The 25,771-nt window shown below is 35.6% G+C and overlaps 1 protein-coding gene across 1 annotated transcript in view; it reads right to left on the reverse strand.

Moving 5' to 3' along the window:
• NEGR1 (neuronal growth regulator 1) overlaps nucleotides 1-25,771 on the reverse strand; it is a gene marked incomplete at both ends in the record, with an annotated part of 888,972 nt that overhangs the window by 486,668 nt on the left and 376,533 nt on the right. The window contains one exon of the mRNA XM_080692943.1: nucleotides 22,734-22,966. Coding sequence (XP_080549069.1) covers nucleotides 22,734-22,966 — 233 coding nt within the window. The remainder of the gene's footprint in view (nucleotides 1-22,733; nucleotides 22,967-25,771) is intronic.

Below are 25,771 nucleotides of genomic sequence, written 5' to 3' on the forward strand. Positions count from 1 at the left end.
GTTTTTCTAGGCTACTAAGAGTTGCTAAGGTTGGTCTCAAACCTGTGAACCTCCTTTCTCAGACTCCCAGCTACTGGAATTATAGGCGTGTACCACCACAGCTTGTCCTCAAACTCGAGCTCTTCCTGTCTCAGCCTCCCAAGTACTGGGATTAAGGATTGTACAACTTTGCCCCACTTTAAAATATAAATACACAAATATTAACACCAACTTTGTAGAAGAAATATGCTGTTTGCTTTCCTTTATTAAATCATATTCTAGTTATAAATTTTATCAGTCAATATTATATTTCTCCTATGTATTTGATTATTAAAGTTCTCATTTACTGGTTATGTATTAATTTTCAATGATTAGATTGGTATAAACACAAGGCATTCATAAGTATTTTGTATTGTGATATTTATTAAAATGTGATTAAAGGTAGTATAGAGGAAAGAGCTCCTGGTAGGAAACAAAAATCTACTTAGATAAGACTTCTGCTACTTTTAATCTTTTTGATCTAGAGCAAGAAACTCAACTTCTCCATTTCAATTTCTTATCTGAGAATGGAAATAAGATACCTATTCATTGTTCCTCAGAGAGTTGTTGAGATAATGTGAAGCACATTCAACTGTAAGCATGAGTAAGGCTAAGAAATGAATTCTAAGACCCAAGAGAACTGGTACTGTTTGGTGAACATCAGTACCAGAAGGAATTGGGACCAAGATACAAGATTACTTCACCATGAGTATATAAGCATTTGGCAGCAAAAGTGGCTATGCTATGAAGGAACTCATCCTTAGATATCCTAGGTACATTTACTATGTATATTTTAGAGAGGAATATAGTATTCAGAATTTTAAAACTTATTTGACTACCTGTTATTACAGATAATTTTTGAAACTATTAATCCAAAGAATGCACTTTAAGAAATGATATGTTGTACCAGACTCTTTCCAATATATTTGTTTAAAAAAATACTGTCAGGACAGATTGACAAATAGATTGAATAATTGATGTGGATATATGAGCATACATAGATTGATAGAAATGTTTATTATGAATATATATGCACATGCAGGTATACATATGCATATATGCAAATTTACCATTCGGATATGTATTTTTATTTTATATACTTTGTAATAATTCTCAATTTCACTTTTTAAACAATTTTTTTCTTGACATTTCTTTAGCACTAATTTTAATTGCTTGATACATACGATTGAGTAAAATTCTCTGGGGAAAATCCTCATTAGTTTAAATCAGTATAAAGGTGCACTGGATTCTAAATTCATGTATTTCTACTCTCTTATATTCACTAACCAATAAAATCAATCCCTTTATGCAATGCATGTTCCACTTCAGTTTAGTATTGACAACAAAAGAAAAGAATTCTGCATATCACTTCTAAATGCATATTTTGTGTGTACTATTCCCATGATGTTCTTGTTTTTGGATTTCTTTTTCTTAAGGATTAGACTTTGAAGGATGAGAAAATGAGTTAACTATAAAAAGACCCAATGCCAAATGATACGTCTTCATCAACTGATTAGAATTGTCCTCGTATTCATTTTACCCTGATTTCATTTCCAATTATTATTTTTAGTTGTTCAGTGCTTTCTAATCTATAACAAAGGAATGCATACACATAAAAGAAAAAAAAATAGAGCTGCCATTACGGAATTCCATTATTTTAACTCATGGCTGAAATATCTAGTAACACAAAGTGTTTCCTCTGAAGAAAAGAAAAGGAAAAAAAGATTAAAAAAAAAGAAAAGAAATAGTGATAACTAAGTATACTCCTTGGTATACAAAGACAAACACTATTTTTCTCAGCATGCATCTAATCCCTCAGTGGTTTAAACTCCTTTGTGAAGAGTTGATCACAATACCAACATGCTCCAACATTAACATAAGAATGGCTAAATTTAAAACAAAGCCATTCTAATTTGAGCAATAAAAGAAGATTGTCAGATATTTCTTGCCATAGAGATCAGAGTTTTGGGTCAACCTAGGATATGATTATAAAGTTCCAAACCAGAGCAGAAATTAACTCTTTCTGACCCAACCCATGCCACTTTCTGTATCCCGAAAAACACTGGCAGGGAACCCATGAACATAAGGATATATTATTGCTCTTGGTTCAGATTTATCCTGGGGCCAGCCACTGTAGACACATTTTATCCATTATTTATTCCAACAGTCAAAACTGAAGTGATTGTTACTTTAATGCCTAATCAAATTCACCCTTTTTGTGTTTTCTTCCACAGTTCACCAAAGAAGTAAATAAAACACAGATTTGTTGGCTATGAGTGGAGATTAACTAGAAGTATTACTTGCTTCTATATTTCCATAATCTGCCTTCAGAGTAATAATGTCTCTGTGGGCTACCTTTTAGGAAATTTGAGAACTTAAAAACAGTACTCATAAGGGCAGCTGACAACTGAAAAGCAAACTAAACCATACAAACAGGAAATATACACATACATTTTCCACATTAATCAGATTACATAGAAAATGACTCTAGAGACATTTCAGGATCTTTGTATACTAAGTAAATGTATAGTTATAAAATATAGTTTGGATACCTTCCTCTTCCATTAACTTTTCTAGGATGAGAGGGTTATCTGCTACTAATATGGTCCTGGTCCAGACAATGGATGATATGGTCCTGGTTCAAGCAATGACAACTAAATATTCTAAATTATTACTGTTCAATTGATCATCTCATCTTTCATAAGTTTTTAAATCCGATGTTATCTCTTAGTACTGCTCTTCCTGATTACTCAGTATTATACCCTTCTGCATTTTCTACAGAAATATAAGATTGCTGCTTTATTATTCTCAAAGTGAATGCAAGCATCCAATTACTACTGCATTACTGTATTCTGTCTTATAAAAAAAAAATATGGTTTTCCCTGAAAATAGTTTTGCATAGCCTCCTAATGGGAAGTAGGAATTGGGATCTAACACATTCAAGTCAGTTCGTTCTCTCTCTCTCTCTCTCTCTCTCTCTCTCTCCCCGCCCCCTCCCTCTCTCATTTATGCCATAATATCAAAGGAGTCAGGAAACAATGGTCTTTCCCTTTTAAGGAGTTCCACATATATACTCATGCCGCCACCATAAGACTATGAAATCACTGCCTATTGTTTTCACTGGGTGGATTTATTTGCTCTTATATTCTTGTTGTAGCTGTTGGTAATGGCAATCACTTTGTGTATACATGTCTCTTTGTCTGCTATTGTCTTTTCTCTTCCTTTAGTTGATGCTAAGGTTCCCCCCCCCCAGCAATTTGGTCCATAATTATTCTGTCATTATGGAAAATGGAAACTACATATTATCAAGAACCTCAATAGAGAGCCAACAGAATAGGAGAAAAATTTTGCCAACTACTACTTTCCTCTGATATAGGACTAATATCTAGAATATAAAGAGAACTCAAAAAACTCACTGCTAAGAAAACAAATAACCAAATCAAAAAATAGGCAAGTGAACTAAAAAAGAAAAAATTTAAAAGCCAAATAAATTTATGAAAAAGTATTCAATGTCATTAGCAATCAATAAGAGAGATGCAAATCAAAATTACCATGAGATTTTGCCGGGCATGGTAGTGCAGGGTTGTAATCCCGGTGCTTGGGAAACAGAGACAGGAGGATCGCGCAGGTTTGAAGCCAGCCATGCTGGCTTAAGAGACCCTATTTCCAAATAAAAAAGTATAAAAATGGGTCTGGGAGTGTAGCCTGGAAGTAGAAGGGTTTCCAGGAACTCCAGTACCACCAAAAAAAAAAAAAAAAAAAAAAAATTATCATGAGATTTCACCTAACTCCAATTAGAACAGCAATCATTAAAAACACAAGTAATGTTGGTGAGGGTGTGGAGAAGTGACAACTCTAATACATTGTTGGAGGGATTCCAAATTAGTACAATTACTTTGGAAAACAGTATGGAGGATCCTCAGCAGAATGGGAATGAATTTACCCTATGACCTATGATCCAACAATACCACTTCTGGGTATCTACCCAAAAGAATGAAAACCAAATTACTAAACTAACGCATGCATACCAACCAAACTAATGCATGCAAGCTACCAAACTATGCATGCCACACAATTCATAATTGCCATACTATAGAGCTAACCAAGATGCCCATCAACAGATTAATGGATTACAAAACTATGGGATATGTACACAATGAAATTTTACTCAGCCATAAAAAAGAACAAAATTACATCATTTGAAGGGAAATGGAGGGAACTGGAGAACATTATGCTAAGTGAGATTAGTCAGTCATAAAAATTAAAAAATCAAATGATTTCCCTAATATGCAGATGCTAGGGGGAAATGAATCTTAGGAGAAATTCTAGATGAAAAAAAAGAAACCTTAAATGAACAAATGAGGCATCCTAACTAAGGGGGATGGGAGGAGGAAAGAGGGAAATTCCCTAATGTGCATGATATACATTCACAAACATATCAATCCGTAAGCCAAACATGAGAAAAAGGGAGGGGAAAAGGGAGGGCGGAAGTGGAGAAAGACTAAATGAGTTAAGTGTGCAGGTATGCCTCTACCATCTTGTTCATTTTTAAGATGTATGATACATTGCACCAATTAAAAAATACTTGTTCTAAGGCTACAAAATGATTGGCCTAAATTTTTTTAAGAAAGATTAGCAAGAATCTCATTAATTCTAGTAAAGAAAGTGGCTAAGTGGCATTTTAACATATTTACATTTGATAAAATGTCTTTTTGTCATTATAAAGTTGAAAAATGGCTTGGCATATGTATTTTTTATGTTGTGCTACCATCACTAAATATAATAAATAACAGCAAGTCAGAGAGAGGCTGCTAATATTTATGACATTGTAGTTCAAAACATATATTAAATAAGAAATTAGACTGACAAAGAAGTGAAATTGAAGAGTTGAAAGAGGTCACTGATCCTGTTATCTGATTATAAACACATATACAAATTTCTTAAAAGACTTCCATGGCAAATAATCATAATAATCTCATCTATTGAGTTGTGTCCATTTTATGCCTTCATTCTTAAGGGAATTCTATAACATAGGATTCATTTTCCACCAACCTTCAAATGGACAGTGTCTCAACCCTGAGTTCCCACAGCCCCTAAGTGGCAGAGTCAAGGCCCATGTTTATAGTAGTCATGCTCTATCACCTCTACTCTTTCCCCTGTGTAAGCCTGTGTGATGGCTTCATAATTCTGGAAAAGCTCTATCTCCACAAAACATGGTTCTATTAGATGATTCATATAATCTCTGACAGCATAGATTGGTTCATTAAGAAAAACTTTACTGAGAAGTATAGATTGCTATAGTTTGGATTTGAAATATCCCCCCAAAGTGTGATAAAGGTCTAGTCTTTAGTTTGGCATTGTTGGAAGGTGGTGAGAACCTTTAAGAGGTGATGGCTAATGAAAAGTCTAAGGTAATGGACGTCTGTGTTTCCCAGGGAATTACCCCCACCCCTTTCTCTCTTTCTCTTTGCTTACTGGCTGCCCTGAAGTAAGCAACTTGCTTTATCATGGGCTTTTACCATGAAGTGCTGTTTCACAACAAGTTCAAGTAATGGAGTCAATTGACCGTGGAATATAAACTTGAAAACTATGGACAAAAATAAATATTTCTTTTTTTAACTTAAATATTATTATGATTTGGATTTGGAATGTCCCTCAAAACTTCCTATGTTAGAGAATGCAGCAAGATTTAGAGATGTGACCTTGAGGACTACATTGGTTCCTAGCCCTTTCCAATCAGTCTCCTCTCCTCTCCTCTCCTCTCCTCTCCTCTCCTCTCCTCTCCTCTCCTCTCGCCATAAAGTTTCCAACTTGGAGTCAGCTGACCATGAACTGAACCTCTGAAAACATGAGCTCAAATAAATATTTTCTCCTCTAAGTTGTTCTTGTTAGTTATTTTGGTCACAACAATAAAAAATATCTGACTAAATGCACCATTTTGAGTATTTTATTAGAATAATAGAAAGCTAACACATAACCAAACATATTATCTACCTTCATGTAGTTTGCCTCTTGTCCAGAAGCAGACATATTGATTATAATGGATTATGATAGAAGGGTAAAAAGCGTCAAAGATGACTCAGAGAAGATATGTTTCATTCTTCTTTGAAGAAAGGAAGAATATTGAGGAAAGAATACAGATTCATGAAACTTCAGGTTCTTTAAGGGGACCTCAAAATGTCTAGTATTTCCAAGAAAAAGGGAGCAGAATGGCTATTGCATTGGGAGAGCTGGGAAGTGGGGCTGGGTCTCATGTAGTTCTGGCCATACTTCTTCCCACAAAGATGTCTCTAAACTCCAGTCATTTCTTTAAAAGCCCATTTTTATATCAGTTTGACACTTCAATAAATCTTTACTAATTTTCTAATGTAAAAATCAGAGTATAAAGTTAGAAGCATAAAGAGTCTCAATAGAAATGAATTGCTATATTCTTCTTTTCTAACTATTAGGAAAGGAAACAGTAATTTGGTAGCAAGATTCCAGATGACACAGAGATCCTAAAAAAATACCAATGCACTAAGAAACATTGGGCATGTGGACTCATTATGCCAAAATACAAAACCCAGGAATTGTTTTCATTTCCCAATTCAGAGAATGTTAACTCTTCACTAGACAAACTATTTCCAATGATTGGTCTAGAATTTTATTCAACCAAATGAAACGGTTTCTTTCTGGTCTCAAGTAAAAAGGACACATGGGGCAGGAAATGATGCGCAAACTCTGATTATTTGATTGATGAAATAATCAGTCTAGAAAAAAGTGAGAGGCAGGGTGGGTATAAAGTCTCTTCCTTGGCATTGCATGTGTGTGCACACATGCTCTTTCTTCCCGCATCTGTGTCAATGTTCTTTGTTTTATGTAGGAGTCAGAGAGGACTGAGGCCGCACTTGGCATAGCTTGCTGTGTTCTGCTCTGTGCCCATAGCTACTCATAAATATCACTTGACAGTGACAACATGGTATGTTAAGTTCTGCAGTAGGAAAGGAAAGAACTGAAAAAAAAGTGGAGCCTACTAAATCAAACTGGTATATTTAGTTATCTTTGACGAGTAATATAACATTTTAATAAGTAAAATAAATAGCCCTTCTTTTCTTCAGAAGATGATGAATCAGAAATCTGACCCCTTCACTTACCTCAAAGGAAGAAACCAGAAGATAATTTTACACCTGAGATAAAGAGCTCTTCCTCTTTGATTAACTCTGTATTTTAAGTCTGAGGGGTATTCCAAGAAGTCTCTGTGGGTTCAAATGAATCATATATATATATATATATATATATATATATATATATATATATATATTCCTCTCTTTGATCTTGGTCAGGCCACACCAATTTGTTAACTGCATGCAAATGCAAAAAGTAAGCCCTATCATATTTTGGAAGCAGACAAATTGAATAGCAAACCACACTTCAGAAGGCACATATTGCATATGGTTGCCTTTAAGGAAGACCTCACTGCTGTGTACTGTGAAGTTAAAAGAGGAACACATCATACTGTCAGAGACGAGTGGGCTGTGTGAACTGCAAGCTCAAAAGCCTCGCAGTAATCTCCACACATGCCAAGTCTCAGAAAGTGGGACAGTGTCTCCTTTGGAGATGGAAAAAAAAATACTCTTAGGTGCGCAAAGCCGACAACTTTCCACAAGAGATGGATGAGCCTTGGAATGTTTTCTGCCTTCGAATAATTGTTCAGATGCTCTGCAAGGCATCTTCATTAGCTAAATAAATACCTTTGAGAACAATTTTTCATTTGTCCAGAGTAAACATAAAATGACTATTTCCAGGAACCTTTAGTAGGTCAGAAGCTTCAAGGGTGAATACATGTTACTTTGAAAATGCACCTAGCTTTTCTGTTAAAAATGCCCTGTTAGCTATGCTGTGTCTAAATTAAAAAAAAAAAAATCAAGTATGCTGAACATTAAAAAATGTGTTTTCTCTCTTGTTTGTTATCCTGACATTTCATTCCTGGTCACTCAAACCCCAGTTCACTAATACACTCAAAAGCCAGACTCACTTCACTTTATTCCACTGTTTGCTCAGAAGAGATCGTAAAGCAGGAGAAGTTTGAAGGTCAAGTTTATTGATTAAAACCTGCAGCAATGAGGTATCTTTGAAGTCAGGGCTACTCACTCCCATGTGGCTTAAGACATATGAAATTTTCCTGGATAGAATAATTTTGAAAAAAATAGTATACAGTATTATAAGATTTCAACAATACAAAGGATATTACTAGGTATAATTTAAAAATTACAAGTGTTCAAATTCCCAAGTTAAACATCTCTGCTTCATACTCTGCCTTTTATTTCTACAATGTCCACTCTAGTTCTCATTCTCCTATTCAAGAATACACCTATGCCATGGTTTTTGAACTAGATTTTTCTTCTCAAGTCCTTAAACCACCATTTTGACTTACCCCATAAAAATGTTATGCTGAATCTACCTCAAACTTCTCAAAAGATGTAGATCCAATCACCTATACACCAGAGTTTGTTATCTTACATAATATGTGAATTGGCAGGCTCATAGTAATGCTAGATTGTGCTCATAATGATTACATGAACTCTTCAGTTAAACAACAGTGTCATTTTGGATAAGTTGACAGGTGTTGCCAAGTCCTCTGTTGCTTGACTTTATGTTCTGTCTTCTTAACACAAAGTGTCTCAGCCTATTTTAGTATCAGAAAATTTGAATCAGAGAGAAAAATATGTCAAAAGTGTTAAATTTTGTTTATATTCTCATGTGGGTTTTTATGTTTGTTTGTTTTGGTTAAAGAATCTTGTAATTTAAAGTTGAGCCTTCTTGTCTGGGCCAATATAACAGTTCCTTTCCAGGGTCGAATTTTCTTTCAATAAAAAACAGCCACAAAAGGTGGTGTGATATCAGCTTAGGAGTCTTTTATCAGAATTTGAGAAAAGTTGTTAAAATATCAAATCTATTTTGTCAATGTTATCAATATTTCACCATATCTCTATATATGTGAGACTGTGTTTCCACCATTACCAACTGCAGAGATGGAGGAGCTGGATGGATAACTTTAGCTTCCCTATGGAGACAGTCTATAACTGTTGCTTCCACTGGCAGCTTCTTAGTCTGGGGAAGCTCCTAGCTGTGGCTCCCCAGGGCTCCCTGCTTAAGCTCTCTGCATCTGCTCCTCTCAGCAATGAATGGCTCCAGTCAGCAGTGGAATCCAGCAATTACAGCCTCCTACTGCTGCTCCCCAAGAGTCCCATTGCTTCTCACATGCTCAAACGACCTCCAACAGCATCTCCATCTCTCCAGAGATGCGCATTTGAGCGTGCCTTTGTCAGCATTGCTTCCAAAAGATAGGTCTGATCAAGCTATTCCTTCAATCTGAAGGAGTTGTCCTGTTCCCACACCTCCCCCCAATCATTCCACTTTACAGAACAAAACAATGCTGTCTCATCCTTCTAGGGGCTTCCTCAGCACTTGCTGAGACTTGAAGTAGCTTCTCACTCACCTCTGAATGATTTATTTTATACACTGAGGCAACTTTCCAGATTACTGCAGCTAACCATCGCTTCCTCCTTTGTCATTATATTTCAAGCCCCTCTCCCAAACAATTACTTCATCCAAAACAGGTGGCTATGACCCTCCAAAAAGATGATGACTGTGTCCTTATGTGCCCTGCACATATGTCCATTCTGGCCCCTATCCAACTTGAGTGCACTCATTTGCCTTCATGCCATCATTAACCCTCTGATTTGTAAGTTGTTTGAAAAGAAAGGCTAATTCTTATTTGAGATATTTGCTTTTCAACATCTATGACAATGCCTAAGCACAAAGGAATGTATGTGCCTAGGCTGCGATAGAGTTAGTGTTCACTGGTTTACGGGAGAAGAGCATCAAATTGCTTTCACTAGTTTTCACACAAGGAGCAGGTGCAGCTATAAAAACCCAGGCCCAGAATATTGCTGGACCGCTCGTAGCTCCCAGGGAAAATACACTACTGCAGCTCTACATCCTCTCTCTAGGTTATTCTTAAAGTTGCTGTCTGTGTAGATAATGAAACACTGCTGTTTCCACTCATGCCATTGTGTATTTGTGGCTCTAATATTCATTAAAGATGCAACTGAAATGTTAATGATAATTGCACCCAAAAAGCTAATAAAGAGAAGCCCAAGGCTCACATAAATGCCAACATTTAATAATTATGCATACTTTTAGCTTTCCCTCCTAATTTATCTTACTTTCTGATAATTAGTTTAGTAAATCTGAGATTCCCAACATATGAGTAATTAATTTTAAAATTTGTTTTTAAATTTGAGTTTTCAGACTCAGGAATGAGATATATATTTTTCCCAGAAGGTAAATAGGTAATTATCTTGAGATAAAATGGCTATCTATAGAGAGGACAGGGCTAAGAAACAGGCCTCTTGAGAATATGAGTAGGGAACACTTGAAAAGATGGTTATCTGGTATGATCCAGTGAGAAAAACAGAAACTGTTCAAAGTATTTCAGTTCATAGGGCCTACTAGGGGTAGTTGTTTACATACGTGATGAAGAGCTGAGAAGACAAAGCCTATTAAAAAGGAGGCAACCAAGAGACTTGGAACAAGAAGTCTGACATTCCTCCAAGCTGGTACCATCACCAGAGCCTGAAGGCAGGGCTCTTTCTAGGCAGTCCCATCCCCAGCATGGATCTTTCTGGTCTGAGTATTCCCATAGCAAGCTGAGCTGTCCAGCCTCAGCTAGAGTTTAGGAGGAGAACAGCCTAGCAGGAGACACCACTGCCTGGGGCAATGAGGGAGGGGAAAACAGCCTGACCTCCTTCCTCCTCTCTCAATCCCTAGAGATTCTTGCCAAAGTCTCCTACTGGGTAAATCCTGCCTGAAGTCAGAAAACAGTAGGCCAGGAACACACTTTTGGGAGTGATACAGAATATAGCAAGAGAGGAACAAAGAGTGACTTTGAGATCCAATAAGCAAAAATTAATGCACAATAGCTTTTATTTAATTTTAGGTAGCAATTAGTGTTCCTAAAAGGTAAAATTATTTCCAATTACTCTAGCTCAAAATCTTAACATTGGTAAGAATTTATTATATCCTTTTCACATAGAATTTCTCCATGGGAATGGAGCATAATTAATTTTAATAATATTTTACAAATTAACTTTATTGTCTGTAGTTTTAAAGATCTTTTGGAGTCATTTTGAACAGTGTCAGTTATTCTCAATTCAAAGAAAGACAGAGAAGCGGACCTATCTCTACACTATTAGCTCTTTGGAAAAAGAAAGATCATAATATCCATTGACTGCCTACTCTGAGTTAAACACTAATTCCAGGCATAGTTTTAAGGTAGAATAACTTAGATTGAAAAAAAGCAGAGGTATTAGCAATATATTTGTGTCACCTTGCCATGCACTAAGAAAGTGGCTCTGAAATTTATCCTTCTTCATCTTCAGCACCCTATTTTTAAGAGTTGTTAATGCACCATAGCTCAAATCAAAACCTGAAAGGAGCTGGGAATGATGGCTCACACCTGTAATCCCAGCAGTTGTGATGCTGAGACAGGAGGATCACAGGTTTCAGTCCAGTCTCAGCAACTTAGTGAGACCCTGATTCAAAATTTAAAAAATAAAATAAAATAGGGCTGAGGGTGTGTAGCTTAGAGGTGGAATGCTCCTGAATTCAATCTTTAGTAACATGTGTACACACACACACACACACACACACACACACACACACACACACACACCAAAATACCCCGAAAAGATGAGTGAGGTACTAAGATACATTTTTGTTCAATTCTTGTTTCTTTTTAAACTTCAGCCTCGTATGTGGGTTAGACATTAAGATCCTTGGCTATAATCTTTATAACTAACTCTGTGGCATATAAATTATATTGTTTGAAAATACCATTGCTTGAAGAAAAATATTCATTTTGTAAAATGCTGGTATCTTACTTTTTTAAAAAAATACAACATGTAATCACTATTCAGCATTTGTAAAAACATGAGGATTAGCAGAGGATAAGGATGCTATGACCTGGAATGAAAATAAGTAACCTAACTCATGAATACCTAACTAATCCTTTTAATTTAAATTTTTTTCTTGTTATGTCAGCATTCCTGATGTTAGTGCCCCAAAGATAGCATCAATGCATTAAGTCATGGCTTATGCAAAGTGATTGAGAGGAAGCCACAAAGAAGAAAACAACAGCAAACAACAACAAACTATGTACATGTAATCAGCCATAAAACTCTATAGGCTCATTAAGCCGGGCATGGTGGCGCATGCTTGTAATCCCAGCATCTGGGAGGCTAAAACAGGAGGATCTGGGTTCCGGCAAGCCTCAGCTACTTAATGAGGCCCTTTGCAACTCAGTGAGAGCCTGATTCAAAATAAAGAATAAAAAATAGGGCTGGGGGTGTAGCTCGGAGGTAGAATGCCTCTAGGTTCCATCCCCAGTACTGCAACTAACAAAAAAGCTCTATGGGATTATTAACATTTATCAGACACTGGATGCTTGGGACTCTGAAAAGATTAAGCTCAGTCCTCATCTTCAAAGAGTTCATGTGTTTTCTTACTTGAAGTCTATGAACAGATTTAGAGGGTTTGTGAATCTTGTTCTCATGTGAATAAATATGTAAAATATTAAGGGTATGATTATTTTTCTCGAGACAAGGTTGAGAGATGTTTCCTATTTTCACATGAATTCATGACCACAAACTGTTCAAGGACCACTGGGATAAAGGCAAACCTACCATTATTGATCAGAAAGCCAACAGCTTAGGGAAGGTGCAGAGTCGACCTCCCTGAGTCTCTCCACTGTTCTTGTTAGATTAGTTACTGGATGTGGAAGGAATGGCAGGTGAAGTGTGGTGCATATGGGCATTGGGTCGTGGAGCACTTTGATCCTGAAAAGAAAACTCTGCCACTAGTCTCAACTATACTAACTGTACCAAGGGCATGACAGGTTCTTATGTTTCTGTTAAGATCATAAGATAAATAGTATCATTATCAGACTTAAATTTTCTCCCCTCCACATTTTATTTTGCCCTAAATCAAGCTTATAAAGAGTATGTCATTAAGAATTTAGCTAAGGAAAATAGGAAAAATGCTGAGCTGGGTGGCACATGCTTGTAATCCCAGTACTTGGGAGGCTGAGACCAGAGGATAGGAGGTTTGTGGCCAGTCCCAGCTCCTTAGTGAGGCCCTCTACAATTTAGTGAGACACTATTTCAAAATAAAGAATAAAAAATAGGGCTGGGAGCCAGTTATGGTGGCACATGCTTGTAATCCCCGCGCTTGGGAGGCTGAGATAGGAGGATCACACAGGTTCGAAGCCAACCTCAGCTACTTAGGCTCTCAGCAACTTAGTGGGACCCTATTTCCAAATAAAATATAAAATAGGTTTGGGAGTATAGCCCGGAGGTATAAAGCCTCTGGATTCCACCCCCAGTGCCACAAAAATAAAAAAAAAAATAGGGCTGGGGATGTAGCTCGGAGGTAGAATGCCCCGGGTTCAATTCCTAGTAATGTAAAACAAAAAGAAAAGAAAATAGAAAAAACCACATTTATTTCTGTGATAATATCTTAATTATGCATGATTTAGAAAAGAAAATAGAAAATTATTGCATAGACTAAATTACATTACACTGACTTCCTAGAAGACAAATTATTTTACCTGACTTTGATTTTTTATTTTAATATTATTATTATTATTATTATTTTTTTTTTTGCAGTACTGTGGATGGAACCCAGGGGCATTTAACCTCCGAGCTACACCTATTATTTATTCTTTATTTTAAAACCGGGTCTCACTGAGTTGCAGAGGGCCTCACTAAGTAGCTGAGGCTATCCTCGAACCGCGATCCTCCAGGTTTTAATCTCCCGAGTGCTGGGATTACAAGTGTGCACCACCACGCCCAGCTACCTGACTTAGATTTTATTTGCAGTGTTTCTTAAAATAAAGGGGCCAGTTTAATGCTGATTATCTTTTCTTCTAAAGAGGTTTTCATAGTCAGAACACATATTACACTGAGATTTGACATAATGCAGTATTTACTCAGTTGTTTATTTTGTTTTTGTTTTATTTTGTGTAGGGGGGAAGAGATACTCTGTGACAAGTAGCAAATATAGCCATTGTGTAATGCTCATACAAAATAAAAAATAAAAATTAGGGCTGGGGGTGTAGTTCAGAGGTAGAATGCCCTTGGGTTCCATCCCCAGTCCTGAAAAAAAAAATATATATATATATATATACACACACACACACACATACACACATATATATACACATATATACACATACATGTATATATGTGTATATATATGTATATATATGTGTGTGTATATATATACACACATATAGTCAAATTGTATCTTGAAGTACATATTATCAAATGAAGAAATACTGTTTGACTTGATATCAGAATGAATAATATATAATGTTCTTCTTTCTTATATATTCTATTTCCTGATATCTTATTTAATTTTTGCCAAGGTGATTCAAAAGATAAGAGTAATCTGGGCATGGTGTCTCACTCTTGTAATCCCAGTACTTGGGAGGCTGAGACAGGAGGATTGTAGGTTCATGGACAGCCTCAGTAAATAGTGAGTCTCTCACCAATTTAGGGAGACCCTGTTTCAAAATAAAATAAAAAAATAGGACTAGGGGTGTAGCCGGGAGGTAGAATGCTTCTAAGCTCATTTCCAAGTAAACCCCCCAAAAAGATAAATGTAGGGAAAGAAAAAGTAGGAAAAAATTGTTTCTCCTAAATACAAACGATACCACAAACTACATGCGTGTTTGTTTCCTGCCCCTCTTTTTACACAAACTCAAAATACCTGCTCAGGAGCAAGCACAAGGCACTGAAGTGAATCTTTCCTCCTGGGCACAGCTTTCCAGCAGGCAGAAAGGCTAATTCAGATCTCAGCAGGCTGCCCTTTGCTGTAACCAGCTCACAGAGCTCCTGTGGGCAAAGGGGTGACTCAGACACCCATAATGCAGGGCAGCCTTTGATGCTGTTTTTTTTCTTTTTGTTGTTTGTTTGTTCTGTCCAACCTGTCTCTCATTAGCAAATGACAGTGCACTGAAACTTCATAAAAATACCATACACTTGTTTAGTTGGAAGCAGTAAGAAGTATGTGATGGATTCTAGGACAATATTAAGCAACACTAGTGTTCTAATATCAGATCTTACACTAGATAACAAAGAAAACTTTATGTACTAAATTTCATGAGGAAAAATGTTACACTTATAGAGGAAATAGTTTTAGAAGAAAAATAGTACTTTTTGAAAGTTACATTATCTTTCTGCTGAGTTCATTTATATCAATTGCCAAAAAAGAAGGGGGAAAAAATGGGGGGAAAGGAATCCAGGTGGCACATACCTGTAATCCCAGTACGTGGGAGGTTGAGACAGGAGGATTGTAGGTTCAAGGGGAACCTCTGCAATTTAGAGAGACCATGTTTCAAAATAAAATAACACACGCACACACACACACACACACACACAAACAAAAAATAGAGGGTATAGCTCTGAGGTAGAATACCCTGGGTTCTATCCATAGTTAAAAAAAAATAATATGAGAGAGAGAAAAAAAAGAAAGGAAGGAAGAAAGTATAGTTCAATTAATCTTATTTCTTATGGACCATACAAACTAAATCAATTACCTACAAAATGTCAATATGTTTATAGTCCGAAGTGAGGAAATGGTTTTCTAGGCGCTGGCCTGATACACCCTGCCTTGTATCCATAACTACTGTAGCCAGACTAGATTTCATGACAAAAACAAAAAACCAAAAAACAAAAAAACAACAAAAATGCATTTATTTGCTGGGCGTGGTGAGGCAGGATTGTAATCCCTGAGCTTGGGAGGCGGAGACAGGAGGATCGAGCTGGTTTAAATAAAGCCAGCCTCACTGGCTTAAGAGATCCTGTTTCCAAATAAAATATAAAAATAGGTCTGGGAGTATAGCCCAAAGATAGAAGGGCTTTCAGGAACCCCAGTACCACAAATAAAAGCATTTATTTTTAATTTTTTTTCAAAATTTCATAGGCATAGATGAGTGGGCTTTAGTTTATCTGTGAAAGTATTTTAGGGGGAATCATATTGCACAAATGATACTTGAAATATTTATTCTTTCCAAGTTTCACAAATTGGGCATAATTGTCCTGAACTGTTTAGATAGAAGACCAATATCTCTCTAGACCTCAGTAATACTATCATATATTTATTTCAACAGAGTAAATATTTTTTACTAGATAAAGGACCTGGGGAATATAATGACAGTCTTATTACCTGTTGATAAGCTTATCTTCCAAAACGCTGCTAAGTCTCTATCTTCATAAATTGCAAACATAGATATTTCAGACAAACAAAAATAGGAAAATGGAGGTGCTTTTAAGTATGGTTACATTGTAAGAATTAGTATGAGCTTATTCATATCATTTGTGGAACTTATTAGATCTTTGGCCTTGTGATTGGCAGCACCCACGTATTAACTAGATTCTGTGGCTCACACTGGAATCTGCAATATACTGTGAATGGGAGTAATCAAAGGTTGTTTTATAGTAGAACTCCTTGCTGAGGAGTAGATGACAACGAATAGGTTTTCCTGATCAACATTAACTATTATCTTAATTATCCAATGTCATTTTTAATTTCTCTGGTAAGAAAGAAAGCAAAAAGAAATATTGAAAAGTTATCTTTAAGTCATCAAAAGCTTGGTATCAGACAACTGAAACTGTTATGTGAGATTATCATTTTTAATTTTGGATAAATTGCTTTAATATTAGATGTCAACCACTAAGCTAAGCATGGGAGGGAGGGATAAGGAGAGAATGGAGTGGGGATCGGGTGGGGGCTGACTGGGCATTGTGTGCATGTATGTCTACAAAAGTATGTATCCCACTATGATGTATGAATACAGTGCACCAATAAAATAAATAAATAAAAAAAGTAATGACGAATGTTTTCTAACAGGCAAATATCATGTGTGTATCAGCACAGGTAAAGTATTCCTAGAAATTTATCTCTGTTATCTAGTTATGCTATAAATATATAGATCATAGGAAAAACTAAGCATAGTTTGTAAAGAACTTACCTCTAACTTTTATTTGTAGTAACTGACAACTATTTCCTCTTATCTAAGATTATATTTAGTAACTATTTTATCTTATAATCATGCCATAAAGTTACATTCCTTTAAAGCTAAAGGTTATCTGGGCAGGGTAAAGACATAAAACAAAATTATGGGGCCAATTTTATTTTATGTGATTTATTATTCCTTCCCATACTAAAAACATTAAAAGCATGTATAAGAGATCTTTGTCCTTCTCGCTTTTGAGCATGTGCAAAACTTGATGCTTAGGTACAATCTTCATCTTCCTCTCAGGTAGAATAGAGCTTAGATAAAACAGAGTGGGTACCAGTGTGAGGGTCTTGTCCTGGGCTCTCATTGCATGCAGGCAATGATGATTTGACATTTGTGGGCTCTGGGAAACTTTCCTGGCATTGATAATTTCCCTTTGGTTTCATTTTGTTGCTTGTTGAAAATTTTGAAGTGTTCACTGTTGCAGAACAATGCCTTGCGTTTTCTAATGCACATGGTATTTTGACATGCTTTTCTGACCATTGTAGCATTCTTCCCCTTTGGGTCTTTGGGGCAAGGCAGATCAATGTCGTAGGATGTCCATCAGCTCAACCTAGTGAAAATGTGGGGTCTCCCTGTTCTGATATGTATTTTTTCAAGGCTGTATTATTCAAGAAAAAAAAATCTGAACATTAAATTAAGATGTGCTGGTCTTTAAAGAATATATATTTGTATTTGTGTCCACAAGGAATAGTTGCTTTTCTGATACTCGTTGGTAAGTATACTTCTAACACATCTGCATTTGATATGATAAAATGAAAGACTCTTGAGAGAAATTACATTTGTGGAGGTCTGGCTCAGGATACATAAGTTCCAAAACTTATTTATAGACTAAAGTAATAATCAGAAAGCTATTTCTGTGTTATTAGATTAGCATCTTGTTGAATTTATATTTTTAATTTATTTTTGCTTCCATGCACTTTAGATTTTATGAAAAGGTGTTATGAAGGAAAACCTGGTGAGTAAGTGCTGTATGCTTATAACAGTGACTGCTGAGACCCTCCTTACATCAGTGACTCTTTGAGATGCCTCACAGTAAAAACACTTCTCCACACCAAACAACAGGATCAGGGTACTAAGAAAAATGCTTTAACCTTATGGACCATGAAATGAATAACCGATTCTGTTTTTCCTCCCTGTGTTGGCTTCTCGAAATATTAGAACTAAGTATTTTATAGAGCTCTGAAAGTATATGGGTATCATGACATAAAATTTAAAATATAGCTTCACCTTTTCCTTTATTTTTGTCTCCTATTTCTCCTACAGATCTCAGTGTACTAAATACTCCTTTTAAGCCACTTTAAATTCCTTCCAACCTAAAATAAAATGGTAATCATAAATGTTACTTGTCTTGCCTTTCTATTTTACAAATCCTTTTTCAGAACACTGACTAAGACATACTAGAAATTAACAGTGTTAAAGTTTGGGATCTTTGGTAGCAGACTCTGAAACAAGACAGAGTTTAGAGTGAAGGATATTTATTAAAGCATATCATTGTGACCAAACCCTGGGGGAAAAATGAAAAAGATAGAACTATAAAGAGAACAAGAGGTTGAGCTGCAGTCCATGTTGGGTAACAGTCTCAGCTGCCTCAGTGGAGCTTTGGGACTAAAATGGTTCATCAGAGTCTTCCTACATTAGACTACAAAGGAAGGGTTTTTTGGTACCCTCTGCTTCAACTAGTCATCTCACATATCCTCAAGAAGTTATTTTCTTAGACCTATGTGTTCATCAAATCTTTTACTCTGCCCAGAGAACATCTAGAGTATATTTACCTGAAAGGGACTGAGCTGAGTAAAGAATATGTCACATACTCTCGTTTAACATACACAATCATTGAGTGCCTGTTTCATGCTATATGTAACCTTGTCTTTAGACTTTATAGAGAAGTGAAAGTGGAAAGTATTCTAGACATGTATTCATATAAACACAACATATTCCACATTCCCTATCATTCAGTATTAAATTGGGAGCTCTAGCTTCAAAAACGGTTCTCCATTCTTGCATCTTCTTTTTTTTTTTTTTTTTTTTTTGTATGTGTGCTACTGAAATGAGGATTGTACCCAGGGATATTCTCCTTCTGAGCTACACCTCAAGCCCTATTTTATTTTTATTTTGAAACAGTCTCCTTAGGTTGACAAGAGTCTCACTACTTGTTGACACTGTCCTTGAACTAGTGACCCTCCTGTCTCAGCCTCCCAAGTAAATATGCATATTTACAGACATGTGCCACCATGCCCAGCCATTCTTGCACATTTTTATAGTTATAAACAAGAAAGAATGCTCTAAGAAAATGCTTCATCATGTAATTCAAATTCTGAATAGTTAATTTGACTTCCCAGCACCATATTGTGTAAAGGTACTGAAAATTTTTTTCTTTATATAAATATATATGTGTGTGTGTGTGTGTGTGTGTGTGTGTGTGTGTGTGTGTATGCCAGTTTCTGCCATCTGAAAACCAAACTTTACATTATTACTTTCTTTAACTTCTATGAGTACATAAATTTTTCAACTCAATTGCTCAATATGAGTTACGAAATAGTTCTATTTTTTAGCTTAAATACTTAAACATTTTACCCTCTTAAATCTAAAGCAAATAATCACAGTAAGGTGGCCTTTTGTTTTTATTTTCTTTGTGGTCTTGTTCTTTTTGGTTTTGACTTGAGGTTCTCCTGGTTTGAGTGCTCACTCAAGTGACAAAACTAGCATTCAGAAGGAAAATTAAGGATTAAAATTAGGGTTTTCTGACTTTTACTCTAGACTTTCTTTCCCTATTGCTTTATCCATTTATATTAATAGCTGTAAGGAATCAATAGCACCAGCACATTTCCACATTGGCTGTGTTAGAAAGATATGCCCTTTGTTATCCCCTTTCTAAAGTGAGTTTTTAAAAACTAGCTCCCTTGAGTACAGAGTTGCAATAATTGAAGATGAGCTTTGTTTTGACCAATCAATGTATGTTTGACATCAGTGATTCATACCAGCTTCCCTCAATTGCAGAGCTTCTTTATCTTGGTGAATAAAAGACTGACACATTTTTAGTCAAAAAGCTTTATGCTTCACAACTATCCAGATATACCTGAGCACCAGGCATACATACTTAGAGATTGAAGGGATGTGCACATCAGTTTATTTTTGTTCATTGAGAGGAAATGTAGCTTAAGTGGGACTGACTTTTTATGACATTTATTTAGTTCTTGAATTGACTGACAAGCCTATTAATGTATTCCCTGAACTTTATTAATGTAATTGGAAAATAGCCCACATGTCAATCAATTTGAATAAGTAATTATGTTCATAAATGCTGTAAAATTATTAGCTTTTAATTTGACCCAACCACATAATTTCAAAGTAGTAGCATAGATTTTCTTTTTCTAGAAGAATAAAATATACTGACAAAACATTCAATAAGTGCATTCTTGGCTTGCTCAAAAGTTCACCGTTAGCAAATGGCCAGCAGAAATGAGTACTACAATAATAAGTCACATAATAGTTTTAAAAATTATCTAATTGTATTAAACAAATTATGTCACATAAAGATAAAAAAAGTCCTTTGAGAATTGAACATGTGCCTGGATAAGACTTGCATTTCTTATTCTGGTTTAAACATAGATTCATAACATGGAATAAGAGATAATAGTAAACCCGGCATAGTGGCACATGCTTACATCCCAGTACTTGGGAGGCTGAACCTTGGCAAGGTTTTGGCTGGCCTCAGCTACTCAGTGAGGCCCTCTGCAACTTAGTGAGACCCTGATTCAAAATAAAGAATATAAAGAATAAGGGTGGGGGTGTAGTTCAGAGGTAGAATGCCCCTGGGTTCAATCCCCAGCACTGCAAAAACAAAAACGAGAGGGAGGGAGGGAGGGAGGGAGGGAGAGAGGGAGGGAGGGAGAGAGAGAGATAGAGAGAGAGGGAGAGAGAGAAAGAGAGAGAGAGAGAGAAAATAGTAAAAGGAAACTGCAATATATTTATTATTCTGAATATAACATTTAAACTCCCAACTTTATAATATCCAAGGAGGAAAATGTCTGTATCTTAAGTGATGCGAATGTATGACTAAGTACACTTTTTTTCATATGATAAAAATCTTTTGTAGTCTTTGGTCTGGAAACTAAGGTTAAAAGGCAAACAACCAAACAAGAGGATAGATGTGGATAACAAGAAATGTGTGTGTGTTTTATACTCTCATGTTGGGTTTTCAAGCAGGACAAACTCGTGCCCTTGGGAATCCCTGAGTAATCTTTAAATAAAGATGGACTCTTGAAAACTTTATCATAGTGTTATGACAAACTATAGCAGGCAATAAGAAGAACCATCGAGGAAATTCATTAATTTTTTTTCAGTTTATAATTTCCTCCTTAAAACAAATTCTTTACTTAAGCTTAATCATATTACAACATAATATTTAGTGATAATTTAAGTTGTATTTGAATTTAGGTTTACTTGTAGGTAGAAGCATAAAGATCAATCAGAAAAGTTAAATATTAACAATATCCAGAATTGAGCCATGTACTTAACAAAATTTTACCCTTGACTAATTGAAAGATAAACTCAGATATGACACAACAAACTCGTTCACTTCACTTTCCATTTAGTCATTAAACATGCGTATGCTAGCACCACCTTGTTATATAGTTTGTCATTAATCTTATTTAGAAGTACTGCAATGTTATTTTGAGTCCCACAGAGCATAGTATTTCTATAAAACCAACACATGATTAATCTGTAGGTTATAAATAAATAATGTAAAAGGGTAAAAATATATATATTTCCCACTTTACTAGCATTATAATTGCATTTTTTATAAAGTATTTGTACTAGGAGTATGTAAGCTTTTATATTTTAGTATGCAAGTGAAACTAAATAATCTGATGATTATGTTTGTATTTGGAGATTATAATTTAGCTAGCATGATTTATGATACACTCCAAGTAAATAAAAATATAATGCATGTGCACATACCTTCTTTTTAAATTACCCTATAACTTTAAATAAAGTTATTTTAGAATGTTTGCATGCACTTTTAATTGTGACTCAAATAAAAGTAAACAGAAGTTGGACAGAGATATAATATTGAGAGAACATTAAGATAGAGGAAGGGGACCCATGGAAGGGAAGACCAAAGGGTGGGGGAGAAACTGGGAGACAAAACTGAACAAATTGTATTTTTATGTATGTACCAATATATGCCACAATGAAACTTACGATTTTGTGTAAGTAATATATATTTAAAACTACATAATATATATTACTTCAATAACATGCATCAGTATAAGAATTTATCAAAAAATTTAATATTCCAATGAACCTATTGTAGGGTTTTAAATATTTATTTTAATATATCAATTATAGGTTTTCAAGGACTTATTGAAGAGATTATTGAAAGAAAAATAGAAATAAAATCATATATATAAATTATATGTGGTATTACTGAATTTTTTTTATTTTTGTAAGTGGTGATTTCCATAACTACGGTGCCCACTAAAATTGATGAGAACTAGTATTAATTACTTTTGATTCATGTTAACATCTAAATAATAACTATTTAAAATATAGTCCTTCACAATATAGAATTTCTGGAAATGCTTACCTTGCACAGTTAGATGGACCTGCATTGTTCTTGGTGTATGTTGAGTCTGAACAGAACACGTGTAGGGGCCATCGTCTGTCACATCTACATTCTGTATCTGGAGACTGTAATCTCTTTTATTCAATGTTGAAATTGAAACTCTAGGATCCACTGACCACTTATCACCCCCGGCAAAAATAATACTTGACCGGTTCAGCCAGGCACCCTTTGAAGCTCCATCTTCCAAATAACACCTACAAATTACCAGAGATAGAACACTGTTAATCAAAATGAAAATGAGAGACAACATTATCTTTGGTCTGAGTGTTATTCCCACATGCTGAAAAATAGCACAGCATCAAATGCAAACATCAGACATAAGCTCAAGAGGCCTCACATACGAATACATCTTCAATTCTCAATGCAAATGGGAAATAGTACCTGCATACAGTTCTCTTTTTAAGTGTGTGTTGTGTATGTCTGTGTGTATATTTCAACACAGAACCAAATTCCTTTCTCATTCTGTCTGAATGAGAAATAAATCTAAATAAGGTTTTTCATTCAAATAACAATTTTCTACATCAGAACAGATTTCTTTGTTTGAAATTATAAGAAGTAGAAAAGGTCTATGAGTTAGACTTGTTTAATCCAATCCAATTCTGATATAATGTACCAGATATAGAAAGCATAGGATAGTGCCATATGTATTAAATATATTTTAAAAAATATTTGCCTAGTGGGAGCCTGTACACTAAAACCATGAATTTCATTTTATTGATAAAAACAATATACTACTTTTTCTGATAGCTGCTGTAATTAAGTGTAGAAAAGCTAATATAATGCTTTCAGTAGCAAAGTTTTGCTATCTTTTCAATAAATGGTCCAACATTTTTTTCTAGAAAGCATTTATTAACAACCATTAATAAAATACCTGTTTATGGAGTCAAAGGTATTATTTTTTCTCTTAAAGTTTTGTCTAGTAAGGAAGATAGTTGAGCCACCAACTATTATCATACAGAAAAGATAATATTTTGATTAAATCATACACAAGATACATGAGACACAGAAGAAGGTTATTTGATTTAAAGAAGGCCTTAGAGCAGGCAGGTGTGGTGGCACATGCTTGTAATCCCAGCATTTGGCCGGGTGTGGTGGCGCACGCTTTTAATCCCCGTGCTTGGGAGGAGGAGACAGGAGGATTGTACAGGTTTGAAGCCAGCCTTGCTGGCTTAAGAGACCCTGTTTCCAAATAAAAATATATAAAATAGGTCTGGGAGTGTAGCCCAGAGGTAGAAGGGTTTCCAGGAACCCCAGTACCACAAAAAAAAGAATAAATAAATAAATAAATAAATAAATAAATAAATAAATAAATAATAAGTAAGTAAGTAAGTAAGTAAGTAAGTAAATAAGTAATCCCAGCATTTGGGAGGCTGAGACCAGAGGATCGCGGTTTGCAGACAGCCTCAGCTACTTAGTGAGGCCCTCTGCAACTTAGTGAGACCCTGTTTCAAAATAAAGAATAAAAATCAGGGCAGGGGGTGTATTTGGGAGGTCAAATGCCCCTGTGTTCCATCCCTAGACCCCTCCCCCCCACACAAAATAAATAAATAGCAAAGGCCTTAGGGGCTGGGATGTAGCTCAGTGACAAAGTGCCTGCTTTGCAGGTGCGATGCTCTGGGTTCGATCCCCGGTTCCAAAAAGACAAAAAACAAAAAAACAACAACAACAACAAAAAAAAAAAACTTTAAAAAGAAGGTGTTAAGGGTGTAGAGAAAGCCCTCTGGAATAGGAAAGGCTTGAGGGAATGAGTGACAGACACTGGACTATTGATAGAAGTACTACTGTATCAGGTAAAAAGTAAAAGCAAGAGAGCCAGGCATTTCATGGAAGTACAAATAAGCATATGAGGTATATGGCAGACAAGACTGGAAAGATAAACTAAAGCCGGATGTATACAATTGATGTATTTTAAGTCCAATTTTGAAGCCATTTATTCAAAGTCATTTCCTATAACAAGATTCAAAAACACAGCTTTGTATCTAATAGAAGTCAGGCACTTCAGGATTGAGAACAGAAGGCTATGGTCATATGCCAGTGATTTTGCTGAGGCCTGGAATTCTGCGTTTCATCTAAAAAACGTTCTGTTACAAATTAAAGACTGGTTTTCTTAAATGAGTACAAAGCACAGCTACAGAATGAAAACACACATACATCGAAATAGTTTGACAGCATTTCTACAGAATACCTTGGGGGATTGAACACGGTGTTTGAGATTGCTATAAAATTGCAAGCTGAAGGCAACCGGGCAGGCTGCTGCCAACTCTATGAAACTAATCACTGGTTGAAAAAGTAAGGAACAAGGTACACTGCAGAATCTAATTTGCAGACAGCTTCACCATGGACAGACGCCAAACCCCTAGAAGTCCTGAAGGTCATTGTTAATTGAAATGCTTTTCTTTATATATTTTTAAAAAGAAAATGAAACCCTTTTAATGATATAATTGAACAATTACAGTATATTACAATTTTAATAATATGCAGAAAGAAGATAGAGGGGGCATATTTCTCATCATGCAAGATCATGCTTGTGCTGGTATAGGGAGGATTCTGAAATGCCACACCTAAAACTGACAATTCTATGGTGTCATGTGGCATCTGGGTTTGCCAGGTGTTTATGCTGTGACTTCTGCATTCACGGCCTTCACATTTTATCCTATTGGGTGTGCATAACAACCCTGTAAGGTATGGATTGCTATGCCCTTCATCACTGGAAAATAAATGGAGATGTTTAGGTTAAATGACTTTTCCTAGCCCCATGATTAGTGGGTGGTAAAGTTGAATTTCTAATCAAGTCTTCTCTTTCCACATTCAATGTCCTTTCCACTGTAATGCTGATCAAAGACTTTTAAAATGGGTTTCAGAAATGGAAAAATGATTAGAATGTTGCAGTTATTACTGCAAGTAATTTCTTATTTACCGAATGTGACCAACTGCTTAACCTGTCCTTTTCAAAAAGAAGCATAAAATTAATTATTAATGGATATTTTACCATGAACGTC

Source organism: Muscardinus avellanarius (assembly GCF_963383645.1).
Source record: "Muscardinus avellanarius genome assembly, chromosome: 3".
Lineage (NCBI taxonomy): Eukaryota > Metazoa > Chordata > Mammalia > Rodentia > Gliridae > Muscardinus > Muscardinus avellanarius.